At 40.6% G+C, this 25,655-nt stretch overlaps 2 protein-coding genes and 1 long non-coding RNA gene across 5 annotated transcripts; 1 reads left to right on the top strand and 2 right to left on the bottom strand.

The window, feature by feature from the left end:
* The first annotated feature begins 1,575 nt into the window (after positions 1–1,575).
* Positions 1,576–11,486, top strand: IRAK1BP1 (interleukin 1 receptor associated kinase 1 binding protein 1). Its single transcript, XM_031610885.2, has 4 exons — positions 1,576–1,956; positions 6,361–6,426; positions 10,453–10,583; positions 11,121–11,486. Exons 1-4 carry the CDS (start codon positions 1,669–1,671, stop codon positions 11,389–11,391), a joined length of 756 nt encoding a protein of 251 aa, XP_031466745.2. The 5' UTR covers positions 1,576–1,668; the 3' UTR covers positions 11,392–11,486.
* A 26-nt stretch (positions 11,487–11,512) lies between these two features.
* On the bottom strand, positions 11,513–20,343 carry LOC116240491 (F-box only protein 21-like). Of its 2 annotated transcripts, XM_031610886.2 has the most exons (8): positions 20,068–20,320; positions 19,108–19,274; positions 17,895–17,981; positions 16,747–16,809; positions 16,056–16,126; positions 15,136–15,299; positions 13,194–13,304; positions 11,518–11,769 (listed from the first exon to the last, which is right to left on the bottom strand). In XM_031610886.2, the coding sequence occupies exons 2-8, from the start codon at positions 19,230–19,232 to the stop codon at positions 11,674–11,676; spliced, it is 717 nt and encodes a 238-aa protein (XP_031466746.2). In that variant the 5' UTR covers positions 19,233–19,274; positions 20,068–20,320; the 3' UTR covers positions 11,518–11,673. The 2 variants fall into 2 exon arrangements, with proteins under 2 accessions (XP_089992230.1, XP_031466746.2); XM_090136104.1 differs by lacking the exon at positions 16,747–16,809 and having other exon boundaries at positions 11,513–11,769; positions 20,068–20,343.
* A 2,208-nt stretch (positions 20,344–22,551) lies between these two features.
* LOC149919131 (uncharacterized) lies at positions 22,552–25,527 on the bottom strand. Of its 2 annotated transcripts, none has more exons than XR_016464804.1 (4): positions 25,424–25,527; positions 24,720–24,896; positions 23,748–23,822; positions 22,552–23,605 (listed from the first exon to the last, which is right to left on the bottom strand). It is a non-coding gene; the product is annotated as an uncharacterized LOC149919131 (long non-coding RNA). The 2 variants fall into 2 exon arrangements; XR_016464805.1 differs by having other exon boundaries at positions 24,720–24,843.
* Positions 25,528–25,655: the final 128 nt, after the last annotated feature.

The raw sequence follows: 25,655 nt of genomic DNA, 5'->3' as shown, positions 1-25,655 counted from the left end.
GCCAGCCAGCCCCAGGCTGTACAGGTTATTCCTCCTCAGTTGCAACAACTGCCATTTGCCCTTGTTGAACTACATGAGGTTCCTGTCTTCTCCAGGCACTTCTCCAGCCTGTCCAGATATCTCTGCCCAGCAGCTCAACACTGGTCTATCAGCCACTTCTCCCAGGTTTGTATCCCAAGCAAATTTGCTGAGGGTGCCCTATTTCTCATCGCCAAGTTATAAATAAAGATGCTGAATAGTACTGGCTTCAGTCCCTGGAGCACCCTGCTGGTGGCTGGTCTCCAGATTAATTTTGTGCTGCTGATCATAGCTCTACGAGCATGGAAGCTCAGTCATTTTTTTTGGTCCACATCACTGGTCCACCTACCTTGTCTGAATTTCATCAGTGTTACAGTTTTGAAAAATTTGTTAAAGTCACACAAATGAACACATCCATTGCTCCCATTTATCTACTGAGCAGATTATTTCATAGTCATTTGGTTAGGCTGGAGAGCCGGATTGAAAGGAGCTTCATGAAGTTCAGCAAGGGGAAATTCCGCATCTAGGGAGAAATAACTCAGTGCAGGAGGCAAACGGCATCCTGGCTTGTATCAGAAATGGTGTGGTGAGCAGGACTAGGGAAGTCATCCTGCCCCTGTATTCAGCATTGGTGGGGCCTCATCTCAACTACTGTGTTCAGTTTTGGGGCACCTCAGTACAGAAAGGACATTGAGGTGCTGGAGCAGAACCAAAGAAGGGCAACAAGGCTTGTGAAGGGCTTGGAGAATGTGCCCTACGAGGAAAGGCTGTGGGTGACCTCACTGCAGCATTTCAATGCCTAAAGGGAGCCGACAAATAGGAGGGGAATCAACTCTTTGAAAGGGTTTATAACTGCAGGACGAGGGGAAATGGTTTCAAGTTGAGGGAGGGGAGATTTAGGTTGGATGTCAGGGGGAAATTCTTTACAGAGAGAGTGGTGAGGTGCTGGAACAGGCTGCCCAGAGAGGTTGTGGATGCCCCGTCCCTGGAGGTGTTCAAGGCCAGATTGGATGGGGCCCCAGGCAGCCTGGTCTAGTACTGAATGTGGAGGTTGGTGGCCCTGTATGTGGCAGGGGGTTGGAGATTCGTGATCCTTGAGGTCCCTTCCAACCCCAGCTATTCTGGTGGTTCTGTGATTCTGTGAGAGACTGAAGGAACTGGGGCTGTTTAGTCTGGGGAAAAAAAGGATGAGGGAGACCTTTGTCTGCAAAGCCAACACAAGACCCCTGCACAAAGCAGCAGCAGGAGGTAGGGCTGGTTTGTGACAGAAGACGCACGATAGCACTGCACAACCCAAGCTTCCATGTACAGAGAGGGTCAACCAAAAAGAGCTCGACCCTGGAGCTCTTCCTCATGGCATGCACCCTCAGGTTGCTCTACTCCTGGTCCTACTATACCGCGTGAAAAACGACAGAAACAGAGCAGCATTCCCTCAGCAGATTCTTACTCTCCCCAACCTCCCGGCTAGCTGTCATGGCGGAGCAGCCGGCGGAGCAGCGACCGCCTCACTACGCGAGGCGGCGGGACGCTGAGCAGCTCTCGCGAGAGTTCGGCAGAAACGGCGGCGATGGCGCTGGGGCGTCACGTCCGGCGCCACCCAGGGTGCAGCGGGCGCGCCGGTTGCTATGGTGCCGCGAGGGGCTCTGCCGGATGGCGCTGCCCGCGCCGCCTCCCGCGCGCGTCTTCGCCGAGCTCTGCCCCGTTCCAGCTCCAGCCTCAGTCCCAGCCCCGCTCCCGGCGGGTGGCGGCTGCGGCCTCCCTGCGCCGTCCGGCCGAGAAGTCCACGTGAGCGGCAGCGCGGAGCTGAGCGCCGTCCCGGACCGTGCGCGGGTGTCGCTGCGGCTGGGCAGCCGGAAGGGGGTGGCCGGCGCGGCGCGGAGCAGCGTGTCCCGCAGGCTGCAGTACATCGCGCAAAGCGCCCGGCAGCGCGGCGTCCCGGTGAGCGGCGGCCCGGAGCCCCGTGTCAGCCCGCGGGATGCCTGGGCGCAGTGCCGCCGTGCGGGCTGTGCGGCGAGCCGCGTGTTGGGCGTGGTGAAAGCGTAGTGTTGCGTGTAACGCCTTTCCCTCACTCTGGTTGCGTCCCTCCTTGCAGTTCCGCTGCGTGTGTTTTTCGCGCGTTATCTCGTAAAGCAGTGGGAGGTGATAAGAAGGGCCTTCTCAGCCCTGATTCAGGGAACGGTCGTAGTGCAGCTGTGGGACTGATGGCACGGAGGCGTGCAGGCTGCGGTGGGCTGCATCTGTCGCCCGTGTTTTTCACTGAGGAGGTGGCAGCGTGTGTTTCACATCCCGTGAGCCCTGCTCAGGCTGGTGACAACCGGGAGGATTCATTTGCCGACAGCATGGCTTGTTCGGCCAGAAACGGGGGGATTATAGGCTGAGTATCTTTGATTTCTCTCACGTGAGTTAATAGGAACTTAATCTGATGGATTGTCAGGGGAATGTGGGAAGACAAGGCGATTTATGCATTCATTACAAGCTTTGTACCCATCACCGTGGGGAGCTGTCAGACCGTGGGGTGTTTTCACCCTGGATGCAGTCAAATAGTGCTTCAACCTGGGGGAAAAAAAAAAAAAAAAGAAAAAATATTTGCAGATGCCCACCCTGCAGTGGTTTTGAGTGCCTGACTTCTGATTTTGACCAAGTCTGATAGAAGCAGGATTGCGTGGAGCATTCGACTTCATGGCCAGGCTGGATGTGGCTCTGGGCAGCCTGCTCTGCTGGTTGGTGACCCTGCCCACAGCAGGGGGGTTGAAACTCGATGATCACTGTGGTCCTTTTCAACCCAGGCCATTCTACATTCTATGTTGGAGGACACATGAAAGGAGTGAGCTGTGCTAAATGAGTGAGAGCGCTTTTGAGGTGCTGTGCACACTCTTGCAAGCTGGAGAAAATAATCACAGTGATGGTGTAAGCGGGTAGAAAAGAGGCTGGTTTTACATTGAGCTGAGAAGTCTGTGAGTTGTAATTTCTCAGGACTCTGTTGCTATTTCAGAGATAGCACGTGTTGGAGGATGGAAGTGTTCCTTCTCTCTGCTGATTAGAGAGAATGTGACATGATGCAGAAGTTCTAGGCTTCTCAGTGTTAGCAATGTGTTAGCTCCACAGAACAACAAGTTGTGTCTGTTGGTTTTTTTTAAAGGGTAGTTTCCTGTGGTGTTATTTTTATTGCTTTGTTCTACCCAATTTTCAGTCAGTACTGCTGGAGCAGTCATTTGCCTTTTCTGTTGACTAATAACTGCTGGCAGTTTGTTCTCAACATTTCCTAACATCCCTTGTTGTTAATGGCATTCTAGACTCTTCACATTCTCCATATGGCTCTGTTTCTTTCAAGGTTATAGAAGGCCTCTTTAGAAATAGCAGGTTAGCCTATACATTTACTTATTTATTAATCCGTGGATCCATTTCCTTAACCCTTTATACTGCTGTTGTAGGAAGCTTATGAGATCAGGAGTGTGTAACCTGTGCAGCATCAGGAGCCTGTGTTAGCAGCTTGTCATGGTGCCTGGGGCTGCATCTAATTTCCATGTATATTTACAAAGGAATTTAATCAGAAGTATGTGCACGTAGTAGAATTTATTTATAGAGTGCTATAAGGATATACTCCAGAGCACAGAATCTGCTTAGGGAGCTGCAGGGAAAGAACAGTCAGTAGGGAAAGCAATCTCTTGCTGGGCCCAGCTGTTTAAAAGGAACATTTTCCCCTTTCTGTAGAAGCGTGCTGCTTAATATTCACAATTTAGAATATACCTGGGGAGTGGTGTGTGACAATGACACCCATTTTCTTTAATCACTGCATCTAACAATTGTTACTGGCCATCTTGTTTAAAACAGCAGTGCTGGTACTTGGGCCAGTTATCTGAGGCTTTGGAGTGAGTGTTATTTAACAAAACAAACAAGCCATTCACAGACAGTATCCAGCACGCTCTGGCTTGGGATTTATCCATGCTAGGGTATGTCCTTGAATATACATAGATATTTGGAGCCATATATATACATATATATTTAGGAATCCCAGTCATGGATGCACATCCATACAGTCAGTGGAGAAAAAAATTGTGAAATTTTGCTCACTTATTTACAGTTTTCCAGTTTCAGTGCATCCTTGATTAAGAGATGTAGAAACCTCCATAAGACATCCGGTTTTTAAGACTACTGTGTATTTTAAGAAGTATCCTCAAAGTATCCTGACATTTGCTTGAAGAAAATGATTGTAGAAGTCCGGATACCTGAGGCAATGAAAATGTAACTTTTCCTAGGGCACAGGCAAAACTGTTTTTTCCTGATCAAATGAACGGAGTTCTGCAGCCAAAATATAAACAGTAGACATAAGCAGTATGGAGGAAAAAGAAAAAAAAGAAAAAAAAAAAAAAGAAGCCTTTTGCTTTATGTAGTCAAACCCCATATTCCAACTTAAAATTCTGTGATCGCCAACCTGTCTGTTCTGTTTCCTTGTGTGAAGATAGAACACTCAACTGAAAGGGAACAAAATGTCTAACAGAAGATGTATTGCAAGAGGCCACATTGTTATGACTTCAGCAATTATGTCTTCCATTTATCTCCAGTAACTCGTGCAGCTTCTGTCAAATCCGGTGAGATAAAAATTAGCTGTGAGGGAAATGTTACAATAGATGGCACAAGAGGATCTTTCCCTCCGGATCGCATTGATCTTGCACTAGTGCCTAGAACCACACGATGGCACTGCCCTTAAACATACCGCAACGGGGCGAGTGCAAGACCAAAACACAAACAAAAGATGGAGAAGGTGAATTCCTTCAGGGGAAACAGAACTTTTTAAAAGGGATTAAAGAATGGGGTGGGGAAAAAAAAAAAAAAAAAAAACACCATTTTTTCTGTTTACTCTCAAGTTCTATTACAGTGTGGTTATTTCTGTAAAATAGGAGTTCTGTGTGTGGTTATTCCTATAAGAAAAGAAAGCTTTCCTGTAGAATTTAAATTGAGTCTGCTAAAAGTAGAAAGATTTACTCCATTTCATGAATAAAAGGAATAAAGGAATTCATTCTCTGTTCATTGCAGGGGAGTTGGACTAGATGACCTTTAAAGGTCCCTTCCAACTCTAAGGATTCTATGATTCTATGATCCTTTACTGAACCACAGCTGGTCATGCTTCCCAGTTACCTCAAATCTTTGACTGTAAAAAAGGGGAAATACAGCTCCTAGGAATTCACTGTGCCTGGTCCTTGCCCTTGCTAGGAGAGATTTTCCAAAAACAAGGATGGTTGTGCTTGTATTTCAGCACTGCTTATCAATCATAGCATTGAACAGTCAGAATTTGTTTCTCGTACGTGCTGTGCAATGATAATTATGGGTCTCATTTCCATTTCATATTTTAAAAGGAAAATGCTTCTCACGATTAATGTTATTTCTAAAGAAAATTATACATGTTACTCAATAGAAGTGAACACTTGAGTCCTGTGTAGAAAATATTCTGACACAGAGCATCTTCTGAAATGCGTCAACCCTGAAAGCAAGTATTATATGTTCCTATAGAATTAGGATTAATAATAAAAGCATTTTCAATAATTTGGAAGGCTTAGCGTCTGCTTCTCTACAGTTCATGACTATTAAATTCAAATTTATATTCACAATTAAATTGTGAACTGCTTTTTGTTGCAGGTTTATGGTAAACTGTTCACCCAAACTGTTTACCAAAGAAGGCAGTGGTGAAAGAAATGTTAGGACACCAGCAAGCTGGTCGGGTATTCAGATGTAGCCAGAGTTACTCTGTGTCTGAGTTTAATATCTTACTGATAAGGTTTTTCTAGTGCTCTGTACAGACATCACACTGAATAATATAGCTGCTGTTACTGCAGAATGTCAGATTGGAATAGCCTCTGTTAAGGGTTTCCTTCCTGCTGAATAACCACTGATTAGGCATTGTTTAAATCGTCTTGCCATGAGCTGCTGTGGTTGAAATATCTTAAAATCTGAAGAGTACTTTCCATTTGCTAGCTTTCTGAAAACAGCTGAAATCTCCTGGTTTTTTTTTTTTGTTTTTTTTTTTTTTGTATCAGGTGGATTGACAGTTACATGCTGATACACAGAGCTCCTAGCTAGCAGTTGCTTTCAAGACCTCATTTCTCGCTTCAGGTGGATAGCAGCAGAATTAACTTAAAGCGCTGCTGTGTGATTTACTTTAAATAACATCAAGAAATCTTTAACATCCAGCTTTAACTGAAGAGATTTGCATGGAAAATTCCCAACTTCTGTTGCTAGGTTATAAGTAATAAGCCAAAATCGTTCAACTTCTGCTGAGCACAATGTACATACATTTCCAACAGACCCTTCATTTCTGTCTTTTAAGATTATTGTATCTTCTTTTAGGAAGAAAATATGACTGTAACAGAGGATTTTAGCAGAGTAGAGGACACTTACCAGATGGAAGCAGAGGTATGTATTCATCCTAACAAAAACAATGGAGCAAAGACCAATGCAAAATTTACCCACTGTCTTTTTTCGTAATGAGGAGTAGGTATTCTCTGCAGGAAAAGCAACATAGTCCAAAGAAACTGAGGAAGGACTACAGTGTAAAAGCATCATTTGGTTGCAGTCTTCTGTTCTATACAAAACTTCTGCTACTGTAACGTGGAAAGGATTTTTTTCTTCTCATATTAACATGTGCTGTAATGCTACAGAAGGGACTGCTTTGTGCTAGAACTCCAAGGCTGTCGTCCTGTGGTGGTGTGAGCAAACCTTTTGCTCTCTCCTCCACCCCCAGATGTTCTTGCCCTCATTCCACAAGGAGTTTTAGTTAGGTGGTAAGGTAATAGGTTGATTCAGAAAGCTGCTCCAATTAAAAGCTAATCCAGGAAAAAAAAGTGGTTATTTTTTCAATATTTTAGTTCTGTGAACTGGAGGCAGTGCAAGGCAGAGGACAAGAATGGATGGGGGACAACAGTGCACAACAGCCCTAATCTAGACTTGTTTAAGCCACAGCTGACCAGCACCTGGACTTTAGTCTGTTCTACACGACTCTGCCATCAGCCTGCTGCAATTAAAACAAAGCTAATTGTTTCTTAGGTAATTTGCTTTGAATTCTGCAGGTAAAAAGTGCTGAGTGGAAGTCAAATATTATGGGAATAATCCCATTTACTTCAGAATCAGCTCAAGGGGGTGTATTTTTTCACATTCATACCACTGGGAGAAGTAAATGCTATGCTGAAAGTATTCCCTAAGGGAGATTATGTATTTTTAGTCTGTGAACCTTTTCAGCTTTTATCCCCTCATTCACTACAAAGCAACTTTACTGGTTCTTACAAAGTAAACATAGAAGTCCACAATAAAACGATAGCATCTTTATAGAGCTGCTGTTCACAATCTCCTAAAACAGAGTTTGGCCTCTTCAGTTTTTTTGTTTAAGGTATATTCTCCTAACAACAACAAATATACAAATAATTGAATGTTTGGAGAACAAAATTTGAATTTTGGAAATGAGTCCTTGGCTTTGTAAGATGATATCATCAGTGTCATCTACTGAACGACTTTAATTTCATAGTTTAGATTACAACTTTCATGAAAGCTTCAATTACAGAGTCTTGTAGATAACCTATAGTTAAAAATTAACATATTTATTAATTGTTTAGGCAGTACTTTGTTACCAGCAAGCTTAGGCCTACAACTTCAGTCTTATGTGGTAACTTAACCAATTATCATCATTTTCTTACCATTAATTTTCAGTCAAGATTATAAGTAGAGAACAAATTACATGGATTGAGTATTCAGTCAGTTTGGACCACCTGTAATTGTTGTTCTGAAGTTCTATGGTTGCACAGTGCCTGGGAACCAGAACATTAAAATCTGCCTACCTGTAGCACCTCTGCTGGCTACACCGAATGCTTAAGGAGCAGTGTTGTGGCTCCTAATGCAGAGATTCGTTTCTTTTTGCCTCTCCCTTTAAGTAAGCACTTCTTTTGTTAGTGTAGCTTCATAAACTGCTGAAGCTCCACTGACCAGTGTGCTGTACTACTTCAGCAATATAAATGAATTTAAAGTTAATAACATTGCCTTCTGTACTAAAGAGTTTGCCATTGTGTATGTTATACATCAAATCACAGAAAGTCATGCATTGTTTCATTCTGTAAACTTTTTACCATTTGTCTACTGTAAGAATTTTCAGAAGGCTTAAGAAATTCCCAGACAAATAACTATTTTAAGGTATAGTTAAGGTACACTTTCAACTGCAACTCTAATTCATTCTTTAGCAAAGGAAAATATGCAGAAGAATGAAGTTTTAGGAGATCACAAAGCTTTACGATATCTTAATAATAATAGTTCATTTATTGCATGCTGATCAAATGGGATGAAGATTAGGTAGTTCTTGTGCACATCTTAATATACTTGCCTTTTCTCAAACCACAACTTCTTGTCCTTTACAGCCTTACCCAAATCTTACCATGTGTCCGTAATGGTTTTGCCTACCCTATGTTTTCACACTTCTTAATCTTCATCATAATTTCATTAAAGCCCGTTTTGCATTTTATTGCTCAGATGTCCTCTTTAAATTCAAGTCGAAATTACTGAATGTAGGCCTAAGTAATCTAAGTGAAAACTGGGAAAGAACAAAATTCGGTATTGCTCAGTGTTTTTCTGCTTCCAAGAGTACCTGATTACATGCTGCTTTATTAACAATACATTTCCTTAGTGCCCAAAGCCATCCCAGACTGAGTAGCTTATCTCTTACTTAAGACCCACCGTTCTTTTGCTTGATCATTCTTCTGCTTCATGCCCTTGAGGGAGCTAATCTTGTAAACGTTGGTAGCAATCTGGAAGACACTATGTCAGTCCTCATAGTGAGACTGTATCATAGTGAGACCAACTTCCACAAAATGCAATTAGAACCATTTTCTTGGAAAACAGCACAAGAAAATACACGAGTATGGCAAGAGCTCTCACTGAAGAAAGAAATGTAGCTTTAGTCTCATCTTTGGTCTTTGTTCAGATTGGTGCTGCACCTCCCAAAAGTGATCCAGCCACCAATTTATGCATTAAGGGTATATAAACCAAATGCATGTGCATACCTAGTGCACTTTTGCACAACGGACATGATTTGTCATCATAGAAGGTGTAATTACCCTTGTAATTATCACTTGGCCCGTTTTTAAGGCCCTAAGCTAAGCTGTGGTTCAGTTTCGTGAGGACTGAGCCAGTACAAAGATTCAAGCCAGGATAAGTTGCATGTACACTGAGAGAGGTTAACGAGAGCAACAAAATTAGCGCACTAATTGCTTTGTGCTAATTGTCAGTATCCATTTTTACCTTACCCTGTAGATGAAGTAGCCCTCTCTCAATGAAAGATTCAACTCACTTAGATGATCTTTACCACCAGGTAAATGTGTGGCATGCCCACAGGAAGTTACTGCAGTACAGCTGACATGCAGTAGTTTGGATTTCCATAGCTATGCCTACACTGGGGTAGGCTGCATGGATTGCATGAAGAATGTGTCAGCAGTGAGTCAGCAGTGGAATTTCCTGTACAACTTTCTTTGCCCCAACCTGCTGAAGCTTTATTGCTGTCCAGAAAGAGTCAGGGATAAGAGGTGTTAACCCTGACTTGGTGATCAGAGCAGTGTACTGCTAGATGAAGATGAGGATTTGGTCCTAAAGAAAGATTTTGAGAGCTGGGATTTCTGCTTGCTGAACGCTTCGGCAGCTGGGCATCATTACTTCAATGCTCACAACTGCTCTCCTGCAGAGAGGGCTATAGGGCTCTAAATCCAGGGTGATAGCAATGCTTGCTTTTTAGCATCTGGGAAAATACTTTAATTCCTTATGTATCTATATTTAATGCTTCTTATTGCCAAAGCTACAGACAGATAAATGTTTAAATTGTATTTAATCCAAGACTGAAGTGCCGTGGTCTTTTTAGTCTCTGGAATGAATCTGTTCACCCACCACAATGTTTTGAGCCCACTGCAAACTAGACTGGACTAGGCTTATTTTCTTCTCTTAGTTTAGATTTCTTGAACGTAATGCATGAAATTAAAATGTAATTCTCCTTCATGCACGATGTTTTCCACATCATTTTGCTTGGGCTTCTGCATAATTAACATCTAGTAATCTAAGTTTAAATTTAAAAGAGAAGAGCTAAGATGCATCTAATCATGTGTCCCAAATAGCAAATGTTCATTTTTCAAATTGTCTGCATACCAAGAATGCAATGCTTCCTCCCAAAAGAGAATATTTTTAATCCTCAGTTTTAAACCATTTTATGAGTTCCTTTCTGTTGCAAAGCAAACAGTTCATCATCTGTATGGGTATATAAGTGTTCCAACTCAGTAAATGTTGGTGTTATATACGGGATTAGTACATTTAGTTAGTTTGTAGCTATCTGTCTTCATGCTGATTTAATTAGACATGTTGAATCATTGGAGAAAACAAAAAAAAAATTACTTGTCTGATGTCTCTGTTCACTCCCAGGTCTGTATTATATTCACTGATTTTGGAAAAATGCAGAATGTTTGCAACCTACTTACTGAAAAGTTAGGGACCTCTGTTACCATCAGCCCACCTCATTTCTACCACACGCCAGAAGCCATAGACACCCTTCGGTAAGTTTTCTCATGTGCCACAAATTGTACAGCCTCAGATAATATTTAATATGCATATTTAATTTCTACAGTTTGTAATGGGAGAAAATAGTTTCCTTCATACATAAGAAAATTTGTGTTTCGGATTTTAGCATTTGGTCTAAATATAACTTGATGATTTTCCGCTTAGGAGGATGAATCTTGTTCTTTCTACAGTGCCCCTGTGCAAAGCAGAATGTAATAAATGTTTCCTCACTGATTTCCATTGGAAGTATAATCTACTGCAAATATTAGGTCAACACAATTTGACTTAGGTTACATCAGCATGTGTTACTTGAGTTTATTCGTGAAGGTACAAATATGTTACCAGATGTTGATAATTCTAAGTACCTTTACCAATTCCCAATGCTTTCAGCTACTGACATGCTCTGACATGAGCCATGTGCAGTGCTCACTTAGCATCAAAACATGCTCTTTGCTTATAGTCTTGCTATTTTAGTCTTGCTATTTGTACGAGTTGGCTTTGCTTATTATCATGCTGCTTTTTCTACCCCTCAGCCGTAGAGTGTGTGTCGCTGCTGTTGGAAACACACGGCAGAAAGCTCAAGAAGTGTGTCGGCTGTTTGGCCAGTCATTAGGAAAACCTTTATTAATAAAAGAAGAAGAAACAAAAGAATGGGGAGGCCACATAGACAGTCACCTATCTAACTCCCCAGATTCACTGACGCTGCAGGAAAGAATCCAGAATGCTACTGCTTATGCATCTTGTCGAGTGTTTGCTGTGTTTGAGATAAAGGGAAAAGAAAACAGAAGAAACAAGCTGCTCTAAAAATTTTCAAATCATACTTACTTTCTTAATAAATTTTTATGCTTTCTTAATAAATATAAAACTTAAAAGTTTCATTTTTTTTTCTGCTCTGCAACCTACCAGTTGTTCACTTCTAATGAAATGAATCCTTCAACATAAAACACCCTTAGGAATGCTTTATTCCATCATACGAAAAGAAGAACCCAACCATGCATTAGTTTTTATCTTGGTGTCTATTTGCTCAAGTTTATAAAGGAAATATGTTGTCCAGATGTACATTATATGTACAGATACTTGAATGCTTCAGTCATGAGGATAGATGTCTCTCAGCCACGGCTGCAAAATATACTTTGATCCGTCATATCCACAGAAATAGACTTTAACATCAGGGTGGTGTACCTGAGAAAGTATTTCAAGTTGAATTAGCACCAGAATTAGCAGTAAACACAAACTGATACTTGGATGATTTAAATTAGCTTTTTGAAAACTCCTGATTAGTCTAAATTCATAATGTACACAGATATACTTTCAGTGGGATTTTCCACACACTTTAATACAGTTTATGCAGTCAGAACAGTGGCTTTCACAGACCCTCAAGGGCTCTACAAATGAACTAATCTCCCAAGGTATCACTTGCTAGATTTAACTGGGCTTGGTTTTCTAACACAACACTGTTTCTAATTGAAGTAGTTTCCACTCAGTTGTCACTGGTACAGCTTTCTGTTATTTTTTTTGTCTGGATCAGTTATCTAATTCAACTAGGCAGGCAGCAGGAACACTAAAGCAGTCAGGGAAATGGTGAAGAGACACAAAGTTGATGATCTTTCACAGACTTGTAGACTGGCTTAGGTTGAAGGAGACTTTAAAGATCACCTAGTTCCATCCCCCCATAATTCCATAGGTATAGGCATGATTACCCATTAATTTCAACTTGATGGTTTTCAACTAGAAATCTAGATTGGCAAGCATCTAGATTATCTTCCTTAATAATCTGTGGGACTAAGCCTCTGATAACTGGATTTCATTAGGTAAATATTTGTGGTGAGGTATTTGTTTCTCCCCACAGGCTATAAATGTCACTGACTGGCATGACAAAAGAGTTCTTTTTTAGACACAAGTCAGTGTGGTCAGAACCCAATTTTAAATACTGATGATACTCATCTGCGTTCCTGCTCCTATAGTTCCTAGTCCTGAGTTCAGGCATGTTAACTGTTTTGTATTGCTGGCTAACACAATTTTTTTGTTGCTAGTCTCTGACTAGTTTAAGAACCAGGTGCATATTTGTAAGCTAGAAATCAAAAACTACCAAGACCATGATATACAAAATGGAATTATAGCCTAGCAGAGTCTTGCAATTAAAGAAGGGAGACATTATTCAGTCTAGGCAGTGACTAAGCAGGAGCTTTTTGAAATGCAGATTTTTCAGGGTTGAATTGAGAAACCAATGTACTTGGCTGGGTTCAGTAGAAAGAAATTAAATGACTTGTCCAACATTGATGGGCCAGTGAAATTCTAAAATAAAAGTCCACGTCTGCAACAGCCTGTACATAACCAAAGCCAAGTTGCTAAAAGACCTCAGGAGGAAAAAAAAAAAAAAAACCTAACAAACGAAAGAAACTGCCTTGGTAGTTGGATACTGTTAAGTAGACAGTAACTTGTTTGAGTTATTTATCACCTTCTGAAAACACACATTTGAAAGTATGCTTTCTCTATTAGTTTCACTACCTTTGTAAAATAAATAGCTTCTATTAAGCCAAAGGTCAGCCAACTTTTAAACACAGAGGCTAACAAACAAGTTGCAACTAAATAAAAATAAATACTACCTCTAATCCCACAATAATTGTTATCTCTTCCTCAGGAATGTAAGCGGTAGATTTGCCGAATCCACTTGCATTGTTAATTAGAATTCGATAGTGAGGAGTATCTTTTACATCCTGTAAAAACACAAGGAAAATAAAGAGCCTCAAGAGGAGATGGTGACTAAAGATTACAGTGTATAATCCATTAACTTTCAATACACTTACAGAAGCTAAAACCACTCAGTACATACATATGGCAAGTTTACATTCTGTGATCACACCAACATCAATTTGGAAAACTAAATATAAAACAATCAAAATGCAGTGAGGTTCTTCTTGGCAAATATAGATATATTTTATTTTAAGAGCCAAGATTTTAAGTATCATTTTCTTCCATGCATCTTTCAAGATATATGACTTAGAATATCTCTTGGGGCCTGCTTTTTGCATATAGGTCCCATGACAATCTGTTAGCCCTCCATCTACCTTCACAACTGTTGACAGAGAAAACACCAGAGAGAGAGGGTCAAATTCAGAGCACCTCCGACAACCTCAGTGTCCAGTGGTGGATAAAGCTACAGCAACTTGTATATACAGCAATATATAAAAAATCATCTAGCCAAGAAGGAAATGTCAGTTACTGTTATTTTTGTAGTGCCTACAAACCCCAGTTATTGGCCAGGATCCCACTGTGCTGACTACTGTCCACAAGTGTTCCCACCTAAAGTAACTCACAGTCTAAATAGAAACAGTGATGGATGAATATAGGCAGATAAATGGAGTTTATGCAGCAGTTAGTATTGATCCATGTGACAGGCAGTGGCCTCCGCTCAACAATGTGGTAATAGATGCAAGGCAGAGAAAGGCAGAAAAAGGATGGGCTCAAAGCTTGGCTAATATTCAGTGTAGATTTGAAACAATCAAGCTTAATAGTTGCCTCGAAATGGTCAGAAGACATTTTGCATAGCAGGAGCACAAAACATGAAAAAGCAAAGGCAAGTCAAAAATAATAATAAAAAAAAACAAAACACGACACTTAAACCACACTTTCACTACTGAAATTAAAACCATCATATGAATACGAGGTCGTTGGGAGAACAGAAAACTGTAAGAGTCTTATAACAAATCAGAATGCCTGATGGAAAATACATGAGTGTGCAGTTGGTAACAACACCATTGAGGGGACAAAAAGAGAAGGATGAAGAGCAAGAATGCAGATGTTTTAGAAGCCAAGGATGAGTAGCAGATGGATAAAATTACAGCAGGGAAGGGACAAAATGAACACAACAGTGCCGAATGTCTGCTCCCAGCTGAACATGAATTCTCATCTACAGGCAGTTTCTCATTTTTTCTCATTTTCAGTCCTCTCTGGCTTACTGATGAGTGCCTTTCTGCCACTTAGGCAGCATGGCAGTGGCCAACCTCCAAGTATCCTGCACTACATTATCAGGCCAGCACTGTCAACAAATATTTAGCATCTGATTTTCAAACACAACACAGACTTAGGCTACAGAATTTCAAAAACTTCAAGAATTCTAATAAAAATTGATTGTTAAATAAATACACATTTCAACTGTCCAGATCCTCAGAAGCATAGCTTCCTATCTGAAACTGATTAAACACAAAGGCTTACTTGCATTTCTTAGATGCGGTGAAGATGTTACCAATTATACCTACTCTAGAAAATCAGAAGAAACTTTTCAATTTCAGTGACAAAACAAGGGAAATTTATTCTAACATTTCAGGTTGACACTGCTATTTTAAATACAATGCTGTGTTTGTAATTTTAAGTCACGAAATGTCAAGCACAACCCTGGTCAGCAAAGTTTGACCAATCAGTGCTGCAAAAGCAAAGCTCTGCCATCAGGTTAGCAGGAAGTCTGAAGCAGTGTTTGAGATTTTCTTGTTTTTAACCAGAGTTATTCTCTGTCTGTATTAATAAAACAGGAGTTTAATTCAGCCAAACCTGTTTTTCTGGAGGATATTTGTGTTGTAGCCATTCTTCTGGAGCTTTAGCTCTCACGTCCCATCCAACAATGACTCCCGAATAACCAAATCTTTTGTGAACTATCACCTGTCCCACACTGAACTGGATAGATTCAGGCTTTGGACTGTGAACATGAGATGATGCTAATTTAATAAAGAAAGAGAGTTAGCAAGGAGAAGTGTTTTATGAAGCACATTAAGCATTTATACAGACATTCACATTCTTCTGACTTCTACCAGAATTGACGGTTAGATTTATAGGCAAAAGTTAGCAAGGAAACAGGTTTGTTTGTTTGTTTTTTTCCCTCCAGGAGTATGATATTTGACAAAGCAGCAATCAGTAAGGAAAGTCATTTTCTATTTGTGTCTCTTTGATATGACATACAAGTCTTAAAAGTGTTTTGGAAAGCATACACACGTGTCTGTATTGACAGTTACTGTTCAGCTTCACCTTTATATTCAACACTTTACAATGCTATACACAATAACTAATTTTGTCATTATTTTTTTTTCCATTTGGGTCATGGAATGTTTCTTTTCCATCTACTGCAGGAAATTTTTTGTCAGACCAGAATGATCAATGGCTTCTTTTTTCTCTTTTGAAGTTGATTTAAACGTATTCATTTGAATCAAGTGAAAACTATACCATTATTTCATACATCAATACAAAATACACTCAGATCTGTTCAATAAAACAGACACATGTATGTGGTGCATCAACAACATTGCACAACTCAAGGTGGAAAGACCTCAAATTTTATATGTTCTGTTTTGCTTATGAATGGTATCAGTGTTTAGGGAGGACCAGGAAAAAAATTACAAGTATAGAAATACACTATAGAAAAACTCAGAACACACTATCACCAGCAAAATCCAAAAAGACTACAAAGACTTCAATACCTGCAAAATAAGAATGGTTTTCTGCTTCATTGTTGGCACTTTTAATTTTCTTTTCTCCATAGTACCAATTCCTAAAATGTAAAATGAATAACCAAACATTCAAACAAGTTATTTAGAAACTGAATTTTAGGATAATCAGCTTTCTGATTATTACTTTAAGCCTTTGTCTGAATAAAGGAATGCTGCAAAGCCTTTGGCTCAAAATTCCTCATAATTTGAAGCTCAAACAGAGTGAGAATTTTACTTTAACACCACTTCAAGGAAAGGAATTTTTTCCAAGAGGATAAAAAAACATGAATATAACTTCCTTGGATATGTGGCTCCACAGCTGCATTAGAATTTATATTTCAGAGAAAACCCATTTACTTTCTATAGGTGAGCATGATATTATTCTGATTTGCAAATTCTACTGTGAAAACTTTAAGATTGCTTAACTGTGATTTGTGCAAGATGTCAGCAATGAGCCACAGCTTAAGGCTATAGTAAATACAGCTTATTTGTGCTAAACTGAATTTAAAGGGGGGAATTCAACTTTTTTGGGGGGCAAGGGTTAGACTATCAAATATTTCTTCTGCTCAAAATACAGTAGGAGCAATCTATGAAAAAAATAATTTGGGCAACCCTGCCCATGTCAGGCATCCACAGCAGCCAAGAACCTGCTGGTGCTGAAGAACTAGCATTTTTGTCCCACCTTCTCTCCTCTTCTATGATGTTCCCCAGCTTTGCTCTTTCAGTCTTACTTCCTTCACCCTGCCTGAAAGAAAGCAAAAGCAGGTTCCACAACTGTGCAAACTACATATTTTATATTTTTTTAAATCTTAGGTTAACTCTCAGCTGTTGGAAGGCTTAAGGTTGACAACCTTTTAACAGAAGCAGGAAGGGGCAAATAACCTGATTTGTCAGATTGTGTTGTTGAAACCAGCAACTAGTGAGGAAGGTTTGGAATGTCACAAATGTTCCCAGATTTTTAGGATATCCAATTTTTTTTTTTTAATGATAAGATATTCAGGAGACACAAGCTGCTCCAAAAAATATGCAAATAATTGACTGATCTTTTGGTGTTTGAAGGTTTTATCTTTACACACAACTGACACTTTCTGCAAAGTTAAAAAGCAATTTACAATGAAGCTGAGAGCAGCACAGTTTCCTTTTGTATGTTACTCTGCTACACTTTCCTGGGGGCAAAAATAAATCTGAATATTCCACAGTTCAGAAGTACTCCTTAGCACCTGGATCGCTGTACACGAATCAATTATAAAGGACCTCAAAGGTCTATGCAGTGTAGAACCTTTAGTATTTCTACTGCACAAGGGTTACATCTCACAAAGGAGCCCTTTAACCTCCTTGAACAAATCCATTCAATAATTGCCTTAAACTGAACTGGCATGTGTGTAAATGAATACAATCGTTTTTTTCCCTAGACCACTTCATCTATATGTATCCAATAACCAAGTTTTAATCTTAAACCCACAGATTTCCCATCTGCATTTTTTAGGCCACCATGTATAGCATAAGATACCCATCTCATTGTTGTAGATGTTATCGTGCAAACATTAATGCAGTTAATCCAGTGGTCTTTGATACAGATCAATTTAAATTAGTGGATAACACATACAGAATTACTATCATGAATTATGTCTAGCTTCACACGGAGTTCAAATTGCACATTTGTGTAGAAGACACACAACGGTTTTCTTAAAACTGGAGCAAAGCCACAAATCAGTCTCAACAAGAAAATGAGAGCCATTTCCCCTCTATTACTCATTTCATTCCTGCAGCATAACCTGCTGTTAAAAATAGGCTCTGCTTGAAAGATGCAGACAGTGTGTAACACCGTACCTCGCCTCTGATAGCCACAGCTTCAAACGATCTGCCCACAGGTCCAGGCTCAAGTAAGATTTCGTAAAGCTCCCACAGGCAATTAACCTTTAGTAGTAAAAAATAACACCACAATGCTTTAAAAGCCTTCCAGAGGATTTTTATATTTACAAATATATTAACATTTACATATATAAACTTTAAGGTTTCACTTCTGCAGCGAACAGGAAAAAAAAAAGTCCATGACAAGGAACAAGTTCTCCTCAAGATTCATATCTGGACTGCAAATAAATACCCTTTCAATCATCACTTGTGCCAGTAAACCATATATAAATTTTGGAAAATGCCACCTGTCATGGCAAAGCAGCTTTTTTCTGTAGTCAGGCCACAGGAGTTGCTAAATTGCATCAGATTCTGATGTTCAACTGTAACTCTGGAATTCTGAGCACAAGGCATTTAAAAAATGGTGCACATCACTGAAGGACTGTTAAAAAATAGCCAAAAAGTTCTTCATGCACTTAAATTGTTAGCAGTTGATTTCAACCGTGAAATCTCTAAGTGTTTTAAGTCTGGATCCTTACCCCCACAACTCTTTTTGCATGGTACACGTTCAAGATACCAACATTGGCAATTGTTACCACAATTAAAAACTTGAATCTGGTGCACTGTTGTCCACCTTGTGTTTAAGTAAATGTACATGTGACCCTGTCAATATATAAACTCTTAATTCATGAACAAAACAGCACCATTTGCCTAGCTCTATCACTATGACTTCCTTAAGTTAATATATGATGTAAGAATTTCTGTTACTTAAGACTCCATAATGAGTCATACTGTGCAAAAAAAAAAAAAAAAACAACCTATTTTAAGAATAACTATCAAAAGGTAATGGAAAGTTAGAAATTGTCTTACTACTCAAATGTTGCATTTCTCCCTCTTTAAAGGGGAGATTCATATAGATTGGAATTAGATTGGAACATCCAAAAGCAGAATGAGATGCAGCCATGCAGGAAAGATAACAGATTTTTACGTGAAGGCAGTAAGAGTTGTCATTCACATGCTGAAAGTCTCTTTCATGCAGTCACATTAAGCCATAAAAATATCTTAGGTTTGATGTGAATGTTTTTGTATAGGAATGGGCAGCACTCCACGCAAACTCTCCCTTTTCAGGACAAAGGTTCACAGGGAATGTCAAGAGAACTCTCTTGTAAATAGCATACGGAAGATGTACCACCTTTTTGTCATTCGGATGCTCTGAGCAGGGTCTGCTCCATACCACTGGGATATGTAATACTGTGCAGGAAGCGCAGCCAGCAGCGCACAGATCTGCAGGGCTGCAGCTGCGCTGATGTGAGGCATCCCAACAAGGAGTTCTTCAAAGAGACTTCCCTGCTCTCTTATCTAGAAAAGAGGTAAAAGAAAATAGAAGGGGGAGAAAAAAAAAAAAAAAAAAGGAAGATAAATAGGGTAACATGCAGCTTGCCTAGCTGCATAGAGCTTAAAAGTTCCCTGTGGATTGCTTTGTTACTCCACAGGATAATATACAAACTGTACACACAAATGTAAATTGGGTTTCGCTACATTAAATTTGAGAGCGTCTATAGAAACTAATAGAAAGACTGAAATAGAGTAATTAAATGCATTAAACACATTTGACACATCAGATCGATGGCTTGAGAAAAAGCCATTTAGATGCAGTATTGTGTGTGCAGAATTGAGGGATTTTTCTCCAAGAATGTCTCCTTCAGACCAGAAGCATTACCCCAAGGTAAGAGTAACACAGGCCACAGTCACATCACAGCCTGGAAGCTCAGAATCACAGAATGGCCCAGGTTGGAATCTCCAACCCCCGGCCACATGCAGGGCCACCAACCTCCCCATTTAATACAAGACCAGGCTGCCCAGGGCCCCATCCAACCTGGCCTTGAACACCTCCAGGGATGGGGCATCCACAGCCTCTCTGGGCAGCCTGTTCCAGCACCTCACCACTCTCATAGTAAAGAACTTCCCCCTGATGTCCAACCTAAATCTCCCCTCCCTCAACTTGAAACCGTTTCCCCTTGTCCTGCTGGAAACACACCAACACCACAGCCACCCCTCCACAGTGGTTACAAAATGATGGTCAGTGTAACAGACACTGCCAGACAGCAGGCCGGCCCTGCAGCCCCAGACGCCCGCACACAGCCCCAGGTACCTCAGCAGCCGTCAGCACGCGGTTCTGCTCTGCTCCAGCCACCCTGAGGCACAGCTGAGGGCTGCCTCTTCACTCTGTGGCCCCAGGGCGAACGGCACCCCTAACCCATACCCTATGAAAGGAGAACAGAAAGGAAGAGTTGCATCTTATTCTCACAGCTTCCTTTTGGGTAAATACGCGCTGCTCCCCTGAGCACAGATTTCAGTGGTTTCTTCCGGAGAAGTGAACAAATCTATTTCCCTGTCACAAACAGAAGGCCGATGGAAGTCCCCTGGTTTGAATATTATGCAAAAGAGAATCAGGATGTATCACACACTTGTAACGCAGCGTGCCTGGGAACACCCTCCTGGCAGCTCTGAGCACTCTGCAGCCAGCACAGGGCCCGGCTCTGTCAAGGGTGGATGAATGCATAACAGAAGCCAAAGCCTCCTCCTCCTCTATCAGGACATCCATCAGACTTCACCCTAGCCTCTACCAGGCTGGGTCTGCTCGCACTAAGGCCACAGCTGCTGAAGGAGTCACCTCTTTATCACTTCAGTAAGTAGCATTGATATCTGCACTTTCCAAATAAATATAAAACTACAGAAAGCACTTTTTTTCCTGCAGGCATGTGCTACAAGTGGCACTGGTCTCTGACATAGTGCAAAAAATACAAGAACAACACCATATGATGATACGGGCAGAAAGCTCTTCTGCATTCTATCATGTACAAAATCAGCAATGTATATTATAAATTCCAGCCAATGTACAGTGTTGTTAGACAGCTAACGAGTGATTATGTCCCTTCTACACACAGGGAAAAGTCATGAAGGGTCGTTGCTGGACAGAGCAGAGGAGCGGCATCACCTTTTCTATATATCACACTGCTGGCCTGAACACCTTGCTTTGTTGCTGGGTCTGAATTGCATTTTGTTGGGCAACAGTTTTGAGCCTAGGGTGCATGGAAGGTAATCAAGAAAAGCAAGCATATTTTCAGGCTTACATTCAGCATCCTGGGGCATGCAGTCAAACAAGGGCAATCCGTCTTTCTAGTGCAGAAAATGCTTTGAATTCCTGTGCCTTGGCTATGCAGGCAGCTAAGGAAAAACATGTCAGGGTTTGGCACTGTTTCTTTCACCTCTCCGTAGCTTGTGTTACCACTCAGTATTCTTCCCTCCCCATCCTCAGGACCTCCCCAGAGTTATTCCTTGCTTTGGGGTCTGCCCACATTAGTAAGGCTGTATAAAGATGACCAAAGGCTGGCAAAAGCTACAATAGCAGCTTCAAGGCAGTTTTGCTGGAAAACAAATTACGTGGGAACTGAATGAGCAGTCCTGGGGTTTTGTCTGCAGATGGATGTCAGCCTGTGCAGCATGGAGATCTGCCCCATTAAAGCCTCACATAAATACCAGTCTAGACTGGAAATACTAATGTAATCTATGGAGAATGTTTTTAAAACAACAAAGCAAGTTGTTTCTCTATAAATAAAATATAGCATAACTAGCTTCAGATAGATAATAAAACCATTATTCTTCCACACAATTAAAATGTCATTATAAGGGGAACATAGCATTAAGCTTTTTGAAGGTACTTAGAAATTGCTTATCACAGAGGAATCACAGCCTGTGGCCAATTCAGCAAAAGAAAATGCCTGCTTATTCCCTACGTTGCTCTAACAGAGGGATGACATCAGGACCTGAAGAGGAAAATGCAAATATATTTCTTCTAGGATCTTCACTTCCAGCATCAAAAGCAACTGGGAATAACAGGAAGGAAGAGAAAGAGGGGTAGAAAGGCACAGTTTTTGTTTGAAATGCCTTTCTCTGGGGGAATGTTTGGTGCTCAGACAGCTATGAATGTTGGTTTCAGCATCTAAATAAGCTGGCTGGATATGAAGAAACTCTTTCAGGAAGAAGAGATTGAGAGGTTCAGGTGACTCTTCCTGTTACTTGAATAAAGACCATTTCCTTCCAGACAGCATATTCCTCCCTAGCGTTGGAAAGCTTATCTATGCAAGGGCAAAGTCTCTCCATACAAGTGGATTGGTATACATACATACACATCCTTATTCCCCTGGCTCATGCAATGGGATGGATTGGGTTTTGTTGGCTTCTGGTAAAAATGAAAAAATACAGCTGTGACTTGATCTGCAGGGAGTCAGGTACTGGGCAAGCAATCTAAATCCACACTTCTTTTTTTGTGAACGATACGTAACGTGGTGAAAGGTTCTTAGTATTTTTTATTAATCCTCTCAGCATCATGTCTTTATGTGTTTTTGGCATTGATAGGAGTTGAAGTCAACCCTTTCATTGCCCTGGATTGAATTTGTATTTTTTTAAATATTAGAAAACATTTTCTTCCACCCTTTCTTTCCCCTTAGACAGTAGAAAGCTTGGGGAAAACATTATAAGAAGAATTTGCCATGATAGCAATCAAGTAAAACTATAACATTGAATAAAATAGAATAAAATAGAAGAAAATAAAATAGAAGAAAATAATATAGAATAAAAATAAAATAAGGAGTCAACTTGTAACTCAGTGACAGCAATACCAGCCTCAGCTGGTATTTTTAAGGGCACCAGACACCAAACCAGTATTACTGTCCCTCTAATCTCACTTTTGTGCTGACCACAGCTCACAGCTGTAACTGCTGGCCATGTTTCATGGATGCAACCATGATAGTGACTGAGCAGCAAAGCAATGTTCAATAATACAGAGCTAAAGCTTTTCTTCTGGTGGAAGATCAAGCTCAGTGAAACAAACCTTTGAAAATCAGGCAAGAGAATCTGATGTACATTTTCTGAACAGGCTTAGTCTGCGTTGTTGTTTATCTTTTTTGAGCAGCCTCTCCCTACACTTGTTTTTTCCTTGTCCTGTTAGCAAAGAAGTCATTTCTAGCAGTCTGAAGGCTTTTCTACTGACGTGAGGTACCTGGTGACTGAGATAAACTTTTTAGAAGGCAGAAGTGATTAAATATTAAGTGACCCATTTTCCCTGAAAACATGGAGCAGCCTGTGCTGTACAGCATGGGTAGACCCAAAGATAAATGCTAAACATTGCCTTTCAACTCTAGGGTTTTTGCTATCATCATCCTCATGAAGAACTTCGATGCAACTGTATTTCATGCAAGTTTAACCTCATACATTTGCATATGACAGCACATAACTGTACCAGCCATTTCGTAGTTACTTAAACAGGGTCCTCTCCTCCAAAACTGAGATGCACGCACACACCCACACCCACACCGTTGGAGGAAGGCATTAGCAGACAGAGCTGCTTCAGCATGAGCCTTCTCAGACTGTATCTTCATTCCTCAATGGAAGATGTTAAAAGCAGGGCAGGAACATCTCTGCAAGCAAGGCCAAGTCTCAGTCTTTGCTAAAGCAGGCACTTTGTTTGAGGGGGTATAAGAAATAATCATAAAAATGGCACTCTATAGCACATTTGGCTCCTCATCACTTAGCTGTGTGCCTGGAAAGAGTCCTGGGCTTGGGTGGGACCAGCTGCAACACTGCTGTGCTATGATCTCTTTAAGGATGCAAAATTCCTCGCAGGAGTTCTAAAAAAAAAAAAAAAAATCAGGAGAAAAAAGAAAATAAATGTTGATATAAAAGGAGCCACAGACCAAACACTCAAAAAGCAAATGCTTTTTAATAGAATGTAATTGCATGCACAAAGGGAAACTGGAATTTTCCACTGACCTGTGAGTCCTGGAAAATGGCATTCCTCAGCCATTTGCATTCCCAGCATCCATATTCCCTGTCAGTACCAATTCTCTAAGAGAGAGAGAGAGGGAGAGAGGAGGCTGAGCTGAGAGCCAGGGGCACCCAGAGGAGGGCACAAACAGAACCAAAACTCACGAGAAGCCCTATGCAATTTTTAGTACAAATTTTGACACTGGTACACAGACCAAAGCATTTTCTTTGAAGATCACCAAAGCAGAATCCTGGTTTGATAAATGAGCATGTAAGAAGAAAATGCTGCCCATAAGACTGTTTCTTGACAGAAAGCTTATATGAATTTTCTGATCATTTTCCTAAATAATTTAACCTCTCGTTTTCCTCACAGCTTTAGCTATCAGGAGACTTTAATATTAATGCACATTTTACAGCCTCAAATTCTTTACAACCATTAGGCTAAATAGAAATCTCAAGTTTTGGAATCCTAATCCTTCCCAATGTATTTTTTTGCCAGAGAAGGATGGCTGTTGTGCATTGAGTGCTCCTGCACAAAGACCTCCTCCATGCTGAGGTGCTGCTTGGGTAAAAACATGCAGTGCTATGGAAGTTGCTGACACAATCACAAGTTAAATAAGTTCTTTATTTTTTTTTCCCTAAGTAGTTTTGTTCTGTAAATATCATTAACATAAAACCTTGGCAAACATGAATATTTTGACAGCTGTATTCCCATTTTTAGCAGTTGATGGCAGCTTGCCCCAACCTCCTTAGTAATAAAGAGTATTCAGATTAGGATCTGTAATACGGGGTAAAAATAATCCTATTGCATTTCTCTACTGTGGGATATAAATCAAACAATTCTAGTGGTTTAGTCACATTCTAAACTAGTTTTGCATCTTAAGTAACAGTGAAATATCCTTGTTCAAACACAAAATCAGTGGCCTGAAATAAATCACACGTTAGCAGATTAGACTGTAAGGTACTTTGAACACCAACCAGTATCGACTTTGAGCTCGGTACTTTCAGGAATCAAACATGACCCTGCAGAAGTGTGATGCTGGATGAAGCAATTACCCATTTCTGCTCTTGTTTCTTCTTCTGTTTTCATTCAGTGATGTACCTGAAAGATAGGTACATCAGGTAGGACCAAGTTTAGGTAAAATCTCCCCATTTCTGAAATAGGAAAAGGAAGTATGGATTAGAAGCAGCACTCCACAATTCTCTATCCTGTCTTCCCCTCAGCCAACACAAAGATTTCAGAGTATGAGAGAGAATCCATTAATCCTTACTACACCTCTGTCAGAGTAAATGAAGCCTGTTGTGCAAAGATCTAGCACACAGGATGCCAGCGAGACAGAAAAACAGCTGGGGACACTGGGCCATGAGTTTCCTGTCCACAGTAGTAAAACTCATACAGATTATTTTTCCTGCTAATTTTAAACAGAAAGTCAATGATATGCTATTTGAATTCCAACCACCTTGCACGTTGCTTGCTGTATTTAGTTGTCTGCCACTTCTTTTATTTCCACACATGCTTCAAATAGAAACACTGATCAATTTTTACAGCCGTTACACTTTGCTTATTTGTCTTTGGGAAAAATGACAAACCTGCTCTTTTGTGAGTGCATATTGACTGCCAGAACAGGAAAAAACAAGAGGTTTCGTATAAGAACTTCTCACTTTGAAAATAAAATACCCACCTTCAATGACGGTACTTAATAGCCTTCATTTTAATGAGCATTATGATCCAACAGGATTGAATGGTTTTAACAAGGTAATGAAGTCTTGGTGCACTCACAGCATCTTCTAGCTGTCAGACATCTTCTATGCCACCTGCTGTAGTGGAAATGCTAAGTCACAGCCTGAAACAGTGATTGAACACCTGTTGGGAAGGCAGGGCCAACCCAGTGGAGCTCAGGTGCATGCAATGTA

The sequence above is a fragment of the Phasianus colchicus genome, chromosome 2 (assembly GCF_987193195.1).
Source record: "Phasianus colchicus chromosome 2, bPhaCol1.hap1.1, whole genome shotgun sequence".
NCBI lineage: Eukaryota > Metazoa > Chordata > Aves > Galliformes > Phasianidae > Phasianus > Phasianus colchicus.
This window is presented reverse-complemented; position numbering and strand designations above follow the sequence as displayed.